At 51.2% G+C, this 13,138-nt stretch overlaps 1 protein-coding gene across 2 annotated transcripts in view; it reads left to right on the plus strand.

The window, feature by feature from the left end:
- Nucleotides 1–13,138, plus strand: part of KAZN (kazrin, periplakin interacting protein) — a 198,234-nt gene that overhangs the window by 170,906 nt on the left and 14,190 nt on the right. For both annotated transcript variants that reach the window (XM_079326147.1, XM_079326148.1), the window contains one exon: nt 12,614–12,805. In XM_079326147.1, the coding sequence (XP_079182273.1) occupies nt 12,614–12,805 (192 nt within the window). The remainder of the gene's footprint in view (nt 1–12,613; nt 12,806–13,138) is intronic.

The following is a 13,138-nucleotide window of genomic DNA, read 5'->3' on the forward strand; positions in this document are numbered from 1 at the left end:
AATCATCCAGTTCTTAGTGGTACCATCATGGTGCTGCTGGTCCTGGATTAAACCCAGCCCTGGTGTTGGCATCTTCTGGGTGTGAAATAAATGATTATTGCCAGCAGTGCAGCCAAGGAAAATGCTGCTGGTCCTGCCCTGAGTCACCCCTCCCCAGAGTTTTGTGTGGAAGGATTAGGGTGGAAAATCAGTAGGAAAACATACAGAAAAAGGCAGAAATGGTGACTGCCCTGCCCAGAGATTAATTTTTCAGTTGGCAACCAACCTAAATATATATTTAGTCCTGGCTTAGCCAACAATGAGTGTGTTGGTGATTGGAAAGCTACCATGGGATACACTGGGTGGGTAATATTAGGATTTACATCACTGGAGGCTTCTCCTCATATCCTGGAGTCATTTCTCTGTTATTGTTTGTGACTCAGCTCAGAGCTGGCCACATAAGTGACCCCAGCAGTGTGGTGTCCCCATGCAGCTCTCAGTGCTCAGGTGAACCTCCCTGGCTTCCAGGTGAGCCTGCCTGGCTCCATGGTGCCAGGAGTGTTGGGATCCATGCAGGGATGTTGGGATCCATGCAGGGATATTGGGATCCATGCAGGGATGTTGGATCCATGCAGGAATGTTGGATCCATGCAGGGATGTTGGGATCCATGCAGGGATGTTGGGATCCATGCAGGAATGTTGGGATCCATGCAGGAGTGTTGGGATCCATGCAGGGATGTGGGATCCATGCAGGGATGTGGGATCCATGCAGGGATGTTGGATCCATGCAGGGATGTGGGATCCATGCAGGGATGTTGGATCCATGCAGGGATGTGGGATCCATGCAGGGATGTGGGATCCATGCAGGGATGTTGGGATCCATGCAGGAATGTTGGGATCCATGCAGGGATGTTGGGATCCATGCAGGGATGTTGGGATCCATGCAGGGATGTTGGGATTCATCAGGAATGTTGGGATCCATGCAGGGATGTTGGATCCATGCAGGAATGTGGGGCTGCAGGAATGTTGGATCCATGCAGGAATGTTGGGATCCATGCAGGAATGTTGGATCCATGCAGGGATGTTGGGATTCATCAGGAATGTTGGGATCCATGCAGGGATGTTGGATCCATGCAGGAATGTTGGGATCCATGCAGGAATGTTGGATCCATGCAGGGATGTTGGATACATGCAGGGATGTTGGGATCCATGCAGGGATGTTGGATCCATGCAGGAATGTTGGATCCATGCAGGGATGTGGGGCTGCAGCTGCAGCAGTGGTTTGTCTGCAGGTCCCCTTGGTTAACAAACACGGCTGCTGCAGGTTTTACAACTGTTAGCATGAACCATTAACTCTTCCTTTTAATTATTCAGGTTGCCTCTTTTAAATTTCTTTTTAAAGTGGAGCTAATAGGCTTTGCAGAGGAGGCTTCCAACCACAGCAGCTCCTCCCCAGAGGAGCCCTGTTTGTGCATCGCCAGCTAATCTCTTTTCTTCATTATTCCTTATCTTTCTTTAGCTGATTAATTGCTTTCAATTGATTTATAAATATTCTGTTGATACACACAGTGACAGGAGGGGAATGGGATGTGTCCAGGCTCAGGGGTCATTGATCCATGCAGCCCCTTGGGCTTTCCTACCTGCCTCACAAATCTCAGCCATCCCAGCCAGGCTTTATTCCCACTTTTTTTTTTTTCTTCTTTGCAATTCCTGCAAGCAACCAGAAATTGTGCTGTAGCATCACTTGGAGTCTGTGCACATGAACAAGCCTTGTGGCTGGTGAGTGGCAGGTTTTGGGTAGAAATTGGGTTTGGGTAAGTTCTGGTTGTGTTGATGAATGCAGCAGGTTGTGTGGGTGTCATAGGTGTCATAAAAACCTGTTTTCTGCACTGAATTCTCTGATATATATATGTGTGTGTATGTGTGTACATGGAGTGGTTAATGAGCATTAGAAACTCTGTGGAAGCTCCAGGGCAGCTTAAAAAAAAGTAATTTTAAAAGGCAATAATACCTGGGTATAAAGATAGTGGCCAATATCAGAGTGAAGCTCCCCACCTTCAGCCCCATCTGAATCACACGTGGCACTGAGGCTGCAAAGCCATTTTCAGAAACAGCAGCACATTTATACACAGGGATAAATCATTAACCTCTCCCCACAGATTTCCCATTTCCCCTGATATTTCTCTGCATGCAGCCTGTTCCCTCCAAGTGCCCCCATGATCCCTGCTGGGGTGGGCTGAGCTGGGAGGCTCTGGGGACACTGTGACCCTTGGTGGCCTTGCAGTGACATTCCTGGATGTGCTGTGGGGGAGATAAGGTTTCAACAAGAAATTGTTTTCTGAAGTTTGAGACCCACCACACAGCTCTTGGGTTTGTTGTTGCCTGATTTATTATTATTATTAATATTATTATTATTATTATTTTCCTTCTCTTTCCCTGTGCAGTGGCTGGTGGCACAGGCACAGCCCCAGCATGTGGCAGTGTAATTACACCTTGCTAATGAGCAATTGCAGCTCCTTTAGCAGCCCAGCCTGACACTTTATCGGGTGTTTGCAGGAGTCGTGTAATTTTTTGTATCATCATAGATGGTAATATATTCACTGCAGCATGACATGGGATGAGGTTCAATGAATAATGTAAAACCCAGAATAACACTGAATCTATATGAGATGTGCTTTTCCCCCCAGCATTGTTTTAGAAAGGAAAATATTGATTCTGGTGGGGTTCAGTGGTTCAAAGCTCTTGCAGAACTCACGTTTTGCTGATCAATGCCCAGCCTGGCCCTCCACAGCCACAGACGTGCAGCTCTCTGTCCATCCCTCTCCTCATCAGTGCTGACAAGGCTGGGGAGGGCAGGGAGGAGTCAGTGACATTTGCAGATGCATCCAGATGTTGCAGAATTGCAGCAGGTTCTGTTGGGTTCAGGTACCAGGTGAAATTTCCCTCTCCACATTTCCCCAGTTACTTCCTTTGAATGCAAATTAGGATGGATAATTTCTATTTGTTTTCCTTTTTAACCAATTTCCCCCTATTCTGATCTGTGTCATTTATATTTTTGGGCCATTATCTTAGTCTCATTACAGCCTTTTAGCATTTGAATGAAAGTATTGTAAAAAACCCAGAAGTTAAGCATAAAATGTCTGTGATGATAACTGTAATCTTCGTGATAAAATTAATAAACACAATAGAAAAAGCTGTGATGAGCTCAGGAAGTTGTCCCAAATGAGATTGGAACCAACATGCTTGCCCTTTCCCCCAAAAAAAACAAGAGGCTTCTTTGCCTCTTTAAAACAGTAGCTGTGTATGGCCTGGGTGGGGAGCTAACAAAAAATTTAAAATTTTTCTCTCTACTGAGGCTCTCATTAATAACTGCAAGAACTCTTGGTGATGCACGTGTGATTTTTCAGGAGCTTAAAATACTCTGGCAGCACTGGAGGAGGAGGAGGTGCTAAGCAGTGCCAAGTTCCTCAATGAAAATTACTCTCACCGCCTCTGGTTTTGGAGCCAGATCGATGTTAATTATTCCTTGCCTCACTTGTTACATTCTCCAACCTCACCTCGTCAGATTTGAACTCAGTAAAAGCAGATGGAGGTTCCCAAAGCACCTCCAAAATTCCCAGCCAAGCACTATCCTCGATGACAATGCCAATTTGTCATGAGTGAAATGTTTGACAAAAATCTGTCATTTCTGAGAGAAGTTGTTCCTTGAAAGAGAAACCGGGGGGAAAAAAGAAATCAGCTCTGTTTTGAAACATGTCCTCACTTTGTTATCTTTATTTTGTGAAAGAGGGGGATGCAGAGGGGGGTTTCCATGGCCGTGGGAGAGGAGTTGTAGGAAGTTTTCCTGGAAGCAGGTGGCATTTTGAAGCAGGAGACCTTGCATGAGGTCTCCAGATTTTTGTGTTGCAGTGGATTTTATGGAGCTCTGTCCTGCAGGGGGCCAGCTCCTGTCTGGAGGTGCAGGGATGCACCTGTGGCCTTGTGCAGAGATTCTCCAGGTTGCAGTGCTGGTGCTCCAGGGCAGTGACACACAGCACCAGCTGCATTTGATCAGCCACCAGCTCCTGTTCCATGATGTAAGGAAGGAGAGCTGTTCCCTTTGGAGCAGCAGTGCTGAAGCTGAGTTGCTTTTTCACAGAATCATAACATCAAGATTGCAAAAGCCCTCTAAGATCATCCAACACTGCCAAGGCCACCACTACCCCATGTCCCCAAGTGCCACATCCACATCTGTTAAATCTCTCCAGGGCTGGGGACTCCACTAGTGCCCTGGGCAGTCTGTGCCAGGGCTGGACAATGTTTTGACCCCAGCTTGGTCTGTTGCCCATCTCTGGTGGGGTGATGGCTGGGATTTCTGGCAGAGTTGGAACAATTTTGGTGGTGACCACCTGTAGCTTGCTTGCTTCAGAGCTGGAGGTCTCAACCCTGGTGAGACCTCCAAGCCCAGGAAATGGAGATGGGACACACGATGCAGTTTGGACTCTGGTGGGGCTTGTCAAGTTTGGATCAGCCTGCAGAGACCTTCAGAGCCAGGCTTGGATGGGAAGGATCTCCTGCTGCTGAAGAAGGGTCTTGGTTAGGGAAGGCTGAATGAGTCTGGCTAATTAATGAAGGGCCAGACCCATCTGCACTGACAGCAACACTTGTCCCTTTCCCAGCACCAGCAGCAGCCAGAATCCACAGGGAGTGACTCCGGGGACAGAAACACCTCCCTGACCTCTGCTTCTGCCTGGCTAAGGCCAGGGACCACCCTGGCCACGCAGCAATGGCTTGAACCAGAGCAAGGAGAGTTTAACCCAGTTTAAGCACAGCCAAAGGGTGACTGCTGCCTGTCGCAGTGCCCAGAGCCTGGTGCCACCACACAACCCCCCCGAGGATGAGCCGTCTGTGACTGAAGCAGCACCATTTTCCCATGTGCCTTAAAGGGGTTATTAATCCCAAAGGAAGGGGCAGGAGGATCCTGGGTCAAAGAGCAGCCGAGCTGCAGAGTCTCACACGGACAGTGCTGCGGCTGTGACTAACGCCGCCGGGCCACCATTAGTCAGCAGAAGCCAGAGCTGAGCCCAGCCCAGCGCTCCGCTCGCTCACCTGTGCTCACCTGTGCCAGGAAAGGCTCCACGGGCAGCTCTGGGCTTGTGCAGTGCCTGTGACGTGGAGAGCCTCTCGCTGTGCGGTTCGGGGCACGGCACTCAGCACCTTCCAGGTCACACGGTTACCTTTGCTCAGGGATTACGTACAGGGCAGGATTAACCCCGCAGGTGCCGCGGCCGTCCCGGCTCGCGTGGGGAGCTGCGAGCTGAGTCGGCTCGGGCGCGCTGCGACTTGATCGCGGCGGAGTTGTGCAAACAGGGCGCGATGAGAGGTGACGCGGAGCTTTCCTGGCCTTCCCGGAGCTTTCCTGGCCTTCCCGGAGCTGAGGTGGGTGATGGCAGCGCGCACCTGGCGGCAGAGCCGAGCCCGGCCGGGTGGCACTGCCAGCCTGCGCTGGGAACAGCGCTCCTGGCACAGCTGAACCCGCTCCCTTTCCCTTCCCAAGCCGCTAGGATAGGGAAAGGGCAGTGCCCCCTCCCTTCAGCAGGGTCACGGGCTGGGTGACAGCCTGGGTGATTGACTCGGGTGGCCGTGGGTGCATCCCCTCCCCGCCAGGACAGCTCATTCCTCCCGCACTTGTATTGTCACCCACTTCCCCAAAACGTCAAAGCCCACGGACACGGGGTGTGCCTCAGTTTCCCCATGCCTGGGATGCTGCTGATGGTAGGGCGGGGGAGCGTCTTCACACGGTGGCTGGCAGAGGCTTGGTGCTGTTGTAAAGAGGAATGTGGTGTGGGGTTTTTTTTTTTTTTTTTTTTTTTTTTTTGACATGGACTGTGTTTTATGAGCTTTGTGCAAGCGCTGCCTTCCTGGGCAGAGCAAGAGGTGTGCAGTGTGCTGGGGCTGCCTCCAGAGCATTGCCGAGCCAGCAGCAGGGCTCATCGAGTGAAGTTAACAGTGTAGAGACAACAAATTCATAAACCCAAAGGGCTTCTGCCCAGTTCTTTCACAATTTATAAAGCAGGTCTGCTATGGGGCCTTGGAAACAGGCAGCCCAGACAGCAGGGTGAGGGCAGGTAATAGTGCACCATGGACCATAGGGAACAAAAATATTCGTATTATGAAAAATTTCCTCCCTGAAGAAGTGGTTAAGCATTGGAACAGGCTCCTCAGGGGAAGTGGTGGAGTTTTCATCCTTAGAAGTGTTCAGAAAACAACTAGATGTGACATTGTGCCATATGCTTTAGTGGCCATGGTGCTATTTGGTTAAAAGTTGAACTTGATCTTGGAAGTCTTTCCCAACCTTAATGATTCTATGGAAAAAACTATACCAGCGTGCTGTGTTTCAGAGAGTTTGTTTGCTCTGGTGTATTTTTATGTGGCTTTTATCACAGAAAGTCAGGTGGTCTCTGCGTTCTCAATGGGCTTTGCTTTGTCTCTCATATATAAAATAAGCAACAGCTGCATTGCGAGAAAAAAAACTCTGTTTGCCTTGCGAGGACGAGCTGCCCCGAGCCGTGCGCTGGCCCGGGGGCTGCCTCGCCACCCTCCTGCCTCAGTTTCCCCCCGTGCTGGCCGGGGATGGCCGGAGCGGCGGCGATGGAGCGGCTCGGGCCGCTCGGGGGGCGGCAGCGAGGGATGATCGCAGCCGGGAATCACGATCGCAGCCGGGAATCACGATCGCAGCCGGGAATCGTGATCGCAGCCGGGAATCATTTCCGCCGCGGTTCCTGCCGGCCGCGGGGCTCCGGCACAGTTGAGGGCCCCCATCCCGCGCACCGTGCGGGGCAGAGCCACTCCTCCGAGCCGTGACATCAAGCGGCCGGCGAGAGGTCAAATTCCCGGCGCAGGTAGCGCTGCCCGCACTTCCGCGCATTGCCGGGCGCTGCCGGCGAGCAGCCGCCCCCCCGGGGACCCCTCCCGGCCCCCGGCCCGCCGTGCCCGCCATGCAGCCGGAGCGGGAGCGGCGGCAGGAGCAGGGCGAGGCGGGGCCGTGCTGCCAGCCGCGCTCCCATTGTCCGGCTGCGCCCAGGGCGCTGTGCCCCCGCGCTGCCCACGCAGGTAAGGGGGGTCCCCGCGGGGTCCCCGGCAGCGCTCGCAGCCCGGCGTGCGCCGCTTCCCCCTTGGCTCGCTTTGTGCTCGCTCCGCTTCCTCCTGGCAGGAACAAAACAACGCCGGGAGCCGCCGGGGCCGCGGGGAGGGTGGCGGTGGTGGCCGCGGGGAGGGTGGCGGTGGTGGCCGCGGGGAGGGTGGCGGTGGTGGCCGTTCGGAGGGTGGCGGTGGTGGCCGTGCGGAGGGTGGCGGTGGTGGCCGTGCTGTCCCCTCGCCCAGGGCCAGCCCGGGGCTCCGGGGCTGGGGAGGGTCGCGGCGGGCGGATCCCGGTGCCCCGCGGTCCGTGTCGTGTCCCGGAGAACTTGGGGCGAGCCGGGGGCTGGCGAGGGCTGCGAGCCGCCGGCCAGTGGCTCTGCTGCCCTGTGTGCTTGTGGCCACCACATCCCCCAGCCTGGCCACCAAGCCCTGTGGCCACCAAGCCCCTCTCTGACCCTCCCGCCGGCTGCACAGGGGTTTAGATCAGGCAGTGTTCGCTTACACCCCTGTGAGACACAGCGTGTGGCCAGGGCACACCAGGGACTGGGCAACTACAAATGGAATAATCCTCATTTTTGGGTGGGGAATGCCAGGACATGGGGGTACCTTGGCAAGCAGGTGGTCTGTGCACGCCCTGCCCCGGCTGGGTGATGGGATGTGGGGCAGTGTGTGTGCCTGGGGGTTCTGTCCCACAGCTGTGACCATGTGTGTCTAACTCGGGAAATGCTCGGCAGTGCTGTTTGCAGGATTTGCTCTCACTGGGTGAACGCTATTCCCTGGAATTATTACGGATTGTCTGTGGTCAGGTGTGGCAGCTCACTCGTAGCATTGCAGCAGCACCATGGGGTGGAAATAAAAGCTTATTTAAAAGTAAGAGATAGGTGTGCAAAGCCAAAATTTATTTCATTAGTCCAAGAGGCTCTGCCCTAGTACCCAGCCAGGAAGGAGCACTGGGTGCCAGCAGCTCCTCTGAGGTCATGGAGTGTCACAGAGATTGTGCCTGGGATGTACAGCAGGACTGGGCTCCAGTGGTGATTTACAAATGTCATTTTAAAACCCTTGTCAGAAGTCCCTCTCCAGCTTTCTGCACCTTTGCAAGAGGGAGGTCTACTAAGCTACTTAAAAATCTGAGGTGATGAGATGCTCTTCAAAATACAAACTCAGCTCATCCCTGAGTCTTGAACCTTTATTTTTTTCTAATAAGGTTATGGCCCTTGCATTTCTCATCCTGGGACAGAGGTGTGTGTACATGTATATTTATCCTGCTGATGTTCTGGATAAAAACACACCCTTGACTTGTGCTCAGCAAAGCAAAAACCATCTCACTGTCAAACTCACAAAAGCAGCACAAAATGCAGCTTTCACCTGAGATACTGATTCACCCACTGAGCCCCATCGTTTGTTCTGCATCCATTTTTAATATGTCCCCTCCAAAGGCAGAAATGCATGTACAGCAGTCGTGTCAGCTGAGTGACATGGAAAAAAAAAGGCTTTTAAATGGATGTCTTTAAAGTGATGCCTGTTCCAAGGCCAGAAAAAGGCTCTGCTGCTGCATGGAGAGTTGGTCTGCTGCCCAGAGGAGTCCAAGATGGGATTTGCAGGAGCAGGAGTGGAAACTTCAGCCCCAAATGCTGTCTGGAGATGTTCACCACAGTTTAAAAACCAAAAAAAATCTCATTAGTGTTGTCTGTTAACACCCATCATTGTAGCATAAAGGATGCAGAATCCAGCAGTGTCATGGAAGTTTAATGTGATCAACTAAAATATAATTAACAGCCAATTATTTCAGTGAGAATGGTTGTTTCCATAAATTGCTCTGGGAAGTGTTTGAATTGCATTAATTTCATCTCTGCCCACTTGCAGCAGATTTGGAAGGGGTTGGGATGAGTGATGGGGCTTGTCCATGCAAGGTAATACATGAAAGGCACCCAATTCCCCCCTCCCCCCAAAAAAAAAGGTTAAAAAGAGGAGGGAAATTTTTAAAGGGATAAAAATATTGGAGGTAAAAGTGCTGTGGAAGCTTTTTACATTTTTTACATTTACATTGTTGCATTTGGGAGGTGATTCCTAATGGCACATTTAACTTTGCACCCTGGTATAGTGACACTTGCAAGGGTGAACTGAAAAAAAAAAAAAAAAAAAAAAAAAGCCTATAAAAATATTATCTTCTGATTTCTTTTGCATCATACTGGGGGCAGTGTGGAGTCCCTTGTGAGGGGCACTGAGCCCTGGTGCCTTCTAGAAAGAGCTGATGCTCACTTCAGACTCCTTTGCAGCTTCAAGTAGAGGCACAGCTCCATCCAGCTTGCAGGAATCACATGGAAATTCTCCCTCAGCCATCTGTAAGTAAAAGAAATGAAGGCTGAAATGAGGTTCCTGAATAATTGACCCCATTTTCCCAGCTATTGGAACTTTTCTGTAAGGATCACTAAGAGCTCCCTGCAAACAGCATGTTTCAGGTCATTTATTTAGGTGCTTAAATTTGGCAGAGCAACTGGGGGTTTCCTCCCCCCTGTTTTAAAGTGAAGATAAAATTTCCCTTTGAAGCTGAGTCTCTTAATGGAAATTATGCCAATAATGTGGGATTTCTCCATAGGACCCTTGTGAGCAGGAGGTGCTGGGAAGGTGGGATGGAAGCTTGGAGGGGAGTGATGGAGAGCAGATCTCCCATGCTGGGGAGGGATTTGCTTTGAGTGGGGAAGTTGGTGTGATTTTGGTGTGCAGAATATCAGGGGGAGCATTGGAGTGGTAGAAATCCTGTACACAAGTGAGTGTCATTTGCAGGTGTGTGCCCAGAGAGTTTGTGGCTGCCCCTGGATCCCTGGAAGTGTTCAGTGCCAGGTTGGACAGGGCTTGGAGCATCCTGGGGTGGTGCAAGGTGTCTCTGCCAACACCTGGACACCACAGTGGCTCAAAAGGAGCCCCCCCTGCACCCCACAGCATCATCTCCTCAAGGGGATCAGTGCAAGATTTACATTTGTAAATCACCACTGCAGCCCAACCCTGTGGAACAAAATGAGCTTTAAGCTCCCTTCCAACCCAAACCAGTTTGTGATTCCATGACATTGGCAGGAGCCCTGAGAGGGAGTTGGAAAGAGGGATTTTCCTATCAAACCCTGGCTGCATGGATTGTGCTTTCCAATTTTATATACAGATATTTATATATATATATTTAAACCAGATTTGGCTTTGCCATATATATAATAATATAAATGTAGCAAATATAACCGTATATTGCAAAGCATAATCCTTTTTTCTACAGATATATATATATATATGTGTATATCTCAAATTATATGTCTAAAAAAGTAAGAATTTTGGATATATGGCTGATCAATAATTCAGGTTCTCCACAGGCTTTGGCTTGCAGCCAGCAGTGTGGAGAGCATGGTGCTGCATGCTTCTCTCCAGATTACATCTGTAGCTTCTCAGAGATCTGAGATTTTAATCCTTCAGCAGTTTCTGCCTGGATCAGGAGTACTAAGTGGGGATGAAAGTCCCTTGTTGCCTGTTTTGGAGGAGAGATGCTTTTCAGATTTTTTTCAGTGTTTCTAACTGTGACCAGAGGGATCAGTGCATTTTTGGGGAGCTGCACAGGGCAGTGCATTACAGCACCTTGGGTCATGCCCAAAGGACCCCTCTGGATTTCTTGGCTGCAGAATTCCTTCTGGGCTGTCTGTCCTTGGTCTTGTCCCTTTCCCAGATCACTTCCTGCTGTGTGGGGATTTTCTTGGTTCCCACCAAAATGCTGCAATTTGCAGGAATCCATTGGGATCAGTCACTCCTGTGCAAGCTGCCCTGCTTCCATCCTCATCTGCTGGTTAATTTTTTTCCTAGGAATACCCTTTGGGGAAGTAGCATGTAAGGAAAGGTGAAAATCGGTTATGAGTGGGGAAAAAAAAAAAAATAAAAAAGCAGCAATTTGTTGTAACCAGGGATATTTTGTGGGGCTGCAGGGGAATTTTGTGGCTGGGGAGATCACTGGTGAGTTTTGCACAATAAATACTCCACCCTGTGTGAGCCCTTCACATCCTCTCAGGGTTCCCAGAGGCTGCAGGGGACACACTGCATTTCTCCCATCCCTGGGGAAGATCCTGTTGGCCTCAGCCTTTTCCAGTTCTTGCTTTTTGCACGGATTTCAATAAAGCACTTTGGGCTGCACCAAACCCCCCGGCCCGGAGCTCGACTGTTCCTCATTAGTGACTTTATTGCTAAATAATTTACAGAATGGGGCCTTGCCAGTTTTCATTTGGGAAGCATTTCAAGTATGTGCAGCAGATTTTCTGCCTTCCTGCCGGGGGGAGCTGCCTCTCCCTGTCCTGCACTGGTGTCACCTCCCAGCACTGCTGGAAGGAAACGGTTCATGCACATGCAGAGGGACCTGAGGAGGAAAAAAGGGGGAAATCCCCATGGTCTGTGTCCACTTGGTGTCCTCCAGGCTCACTGCTGCACTGGTTAAAGGGCACAAGCACAGTGGTTTAGAGAGGAGGTGTTTGGTTTTAATTTCTGTTTCGTTTTCTGGTAACTGTGACCTGTGTGCTGATGGGATCATTTTTAATCCCTGTGTCCATAGTGCCAACCCAAGAGGGTGTGGATGCCCCATACCTGGAAGTTTTCAAGTCCAGGTTGGACTTAGAACAAGCTGGTCTAGTGGAAAATATCCCTGCCTATGGCAGGAGGTGGGACTGGATGGTCTTTAAGGTCCCTTCCAATCCAAACCATTCCATGAGTCTATGAAATCAATAAGCCAATTTGGGATGCATAAGGGCTTTTCTGCACCTGTTTTTAAAGGAGGGGGAAAGCAAAGCCATACTCAGAGGTAGGATTGCAGTGGCATGTGCACAGCCCAAAAGTGTTTTGCCAGGATGAGGGTGATGGGTGCAATGTGGAAATAACAAAAAATCGCTTTATTACATGGAACAGTGGGTGCAGCTGTAGGAAACAAGGTGCTGGAGTTTCCTCCAGTGCCTGACGTGGCTGGGTTCTGCCAGGATGATCCTCCAGTGTAGCTGCTTGCAGGTGTGAGCAGTCACTGGTGCAAATCTGCAAAATTCAGGGTTTGGGGCTGTGTATGGAAGCATCATCTTCCCTTTTCCAGTCTCACAGTGGTTTTGTCGAGTGTGCCCTGAGCATGTGGGTGGCTGGAGACAGAGCAGAGATGTGTGGGAGCTCCCCAGACTCTGCTGGACCCCAGCCCTGTCAGTGAGTGGTTTGGATAGGAAGTCCTTGTTTTCTCCTTACTATTATTATTACATACTAACATCTATTTTTATTTTATTAACGCAAAACCCATCACCCAATGGTCTCTCCCCACCTCCCTCCTATCCCATCCATCCTCTTCCTCCTGCACTCCCGGCTTGGCAGGGATTTTGGGCTGTGCAGAGCAGTGTTGCCAGCAGGGAGGAGCCCCCAGCAGCATTTCCCCGGGGTTTGGGTTCTGGGTTTGCAGCGGGGGCGCGGGGCTGTGCCGGGAGCCGTCGCTCATTTCCTCACATTGTGTCTGCTCTTCCTCCAGCGCTGCTGAGGGAGGAGGTGGCCCAGCTGCAGGAGGAGGTTCACCTGCTGAGGCAGATGAAGGAAATGCTGAGCAAGGAGCTGGAGGAGACACACGGCAGCAAATCCCCCGAGGTGCTCTCGGCCACCGAGCTGAAGGTGCAGCTGGCGCAGAAGGAGCAGGAGCTGGCACGGGCCAAGGAGGCTCTGCAGGGTAAGGGCTGCCCCTCCCTCTGCTGCCCCTCTCCACAGCACCCCCAGCTTCCAAAAAGCTGATGAATGAGGACAGGAAAAGCTTTTCACAGAGTGCATTCACCGGGTGCTGCTTGCTGTCCGTGGGACCCCCCTGCTCTCCTGCCCCTACAAGGGGTGGGGTGCAGCAGTGGGCTGGGAAATGGGATGTGAGGCTGATTGCAGCACTGCAAAGGAATTCCTGCACAGCTGTGGAGTGCAGCTGGGGCAGCAGCTGAAATGCAGCTGGTGATGGGGTTTGGGTTGGCTTTGAGCCCCTTGGACTTTTTGGAGGGAAGCTGCAAGTTCCCTATCC

Source organism: Erithacus rubecula, assembly GCF_903797595.1.
Source record: "Erithacus rubecula genome assembly, chromosome: 24".
NCBI lineage: Eukaryota > Metazoa > Chordata > Aves > Passeriformes > Muscicapidae > Erithacus > Erithacus rubecula.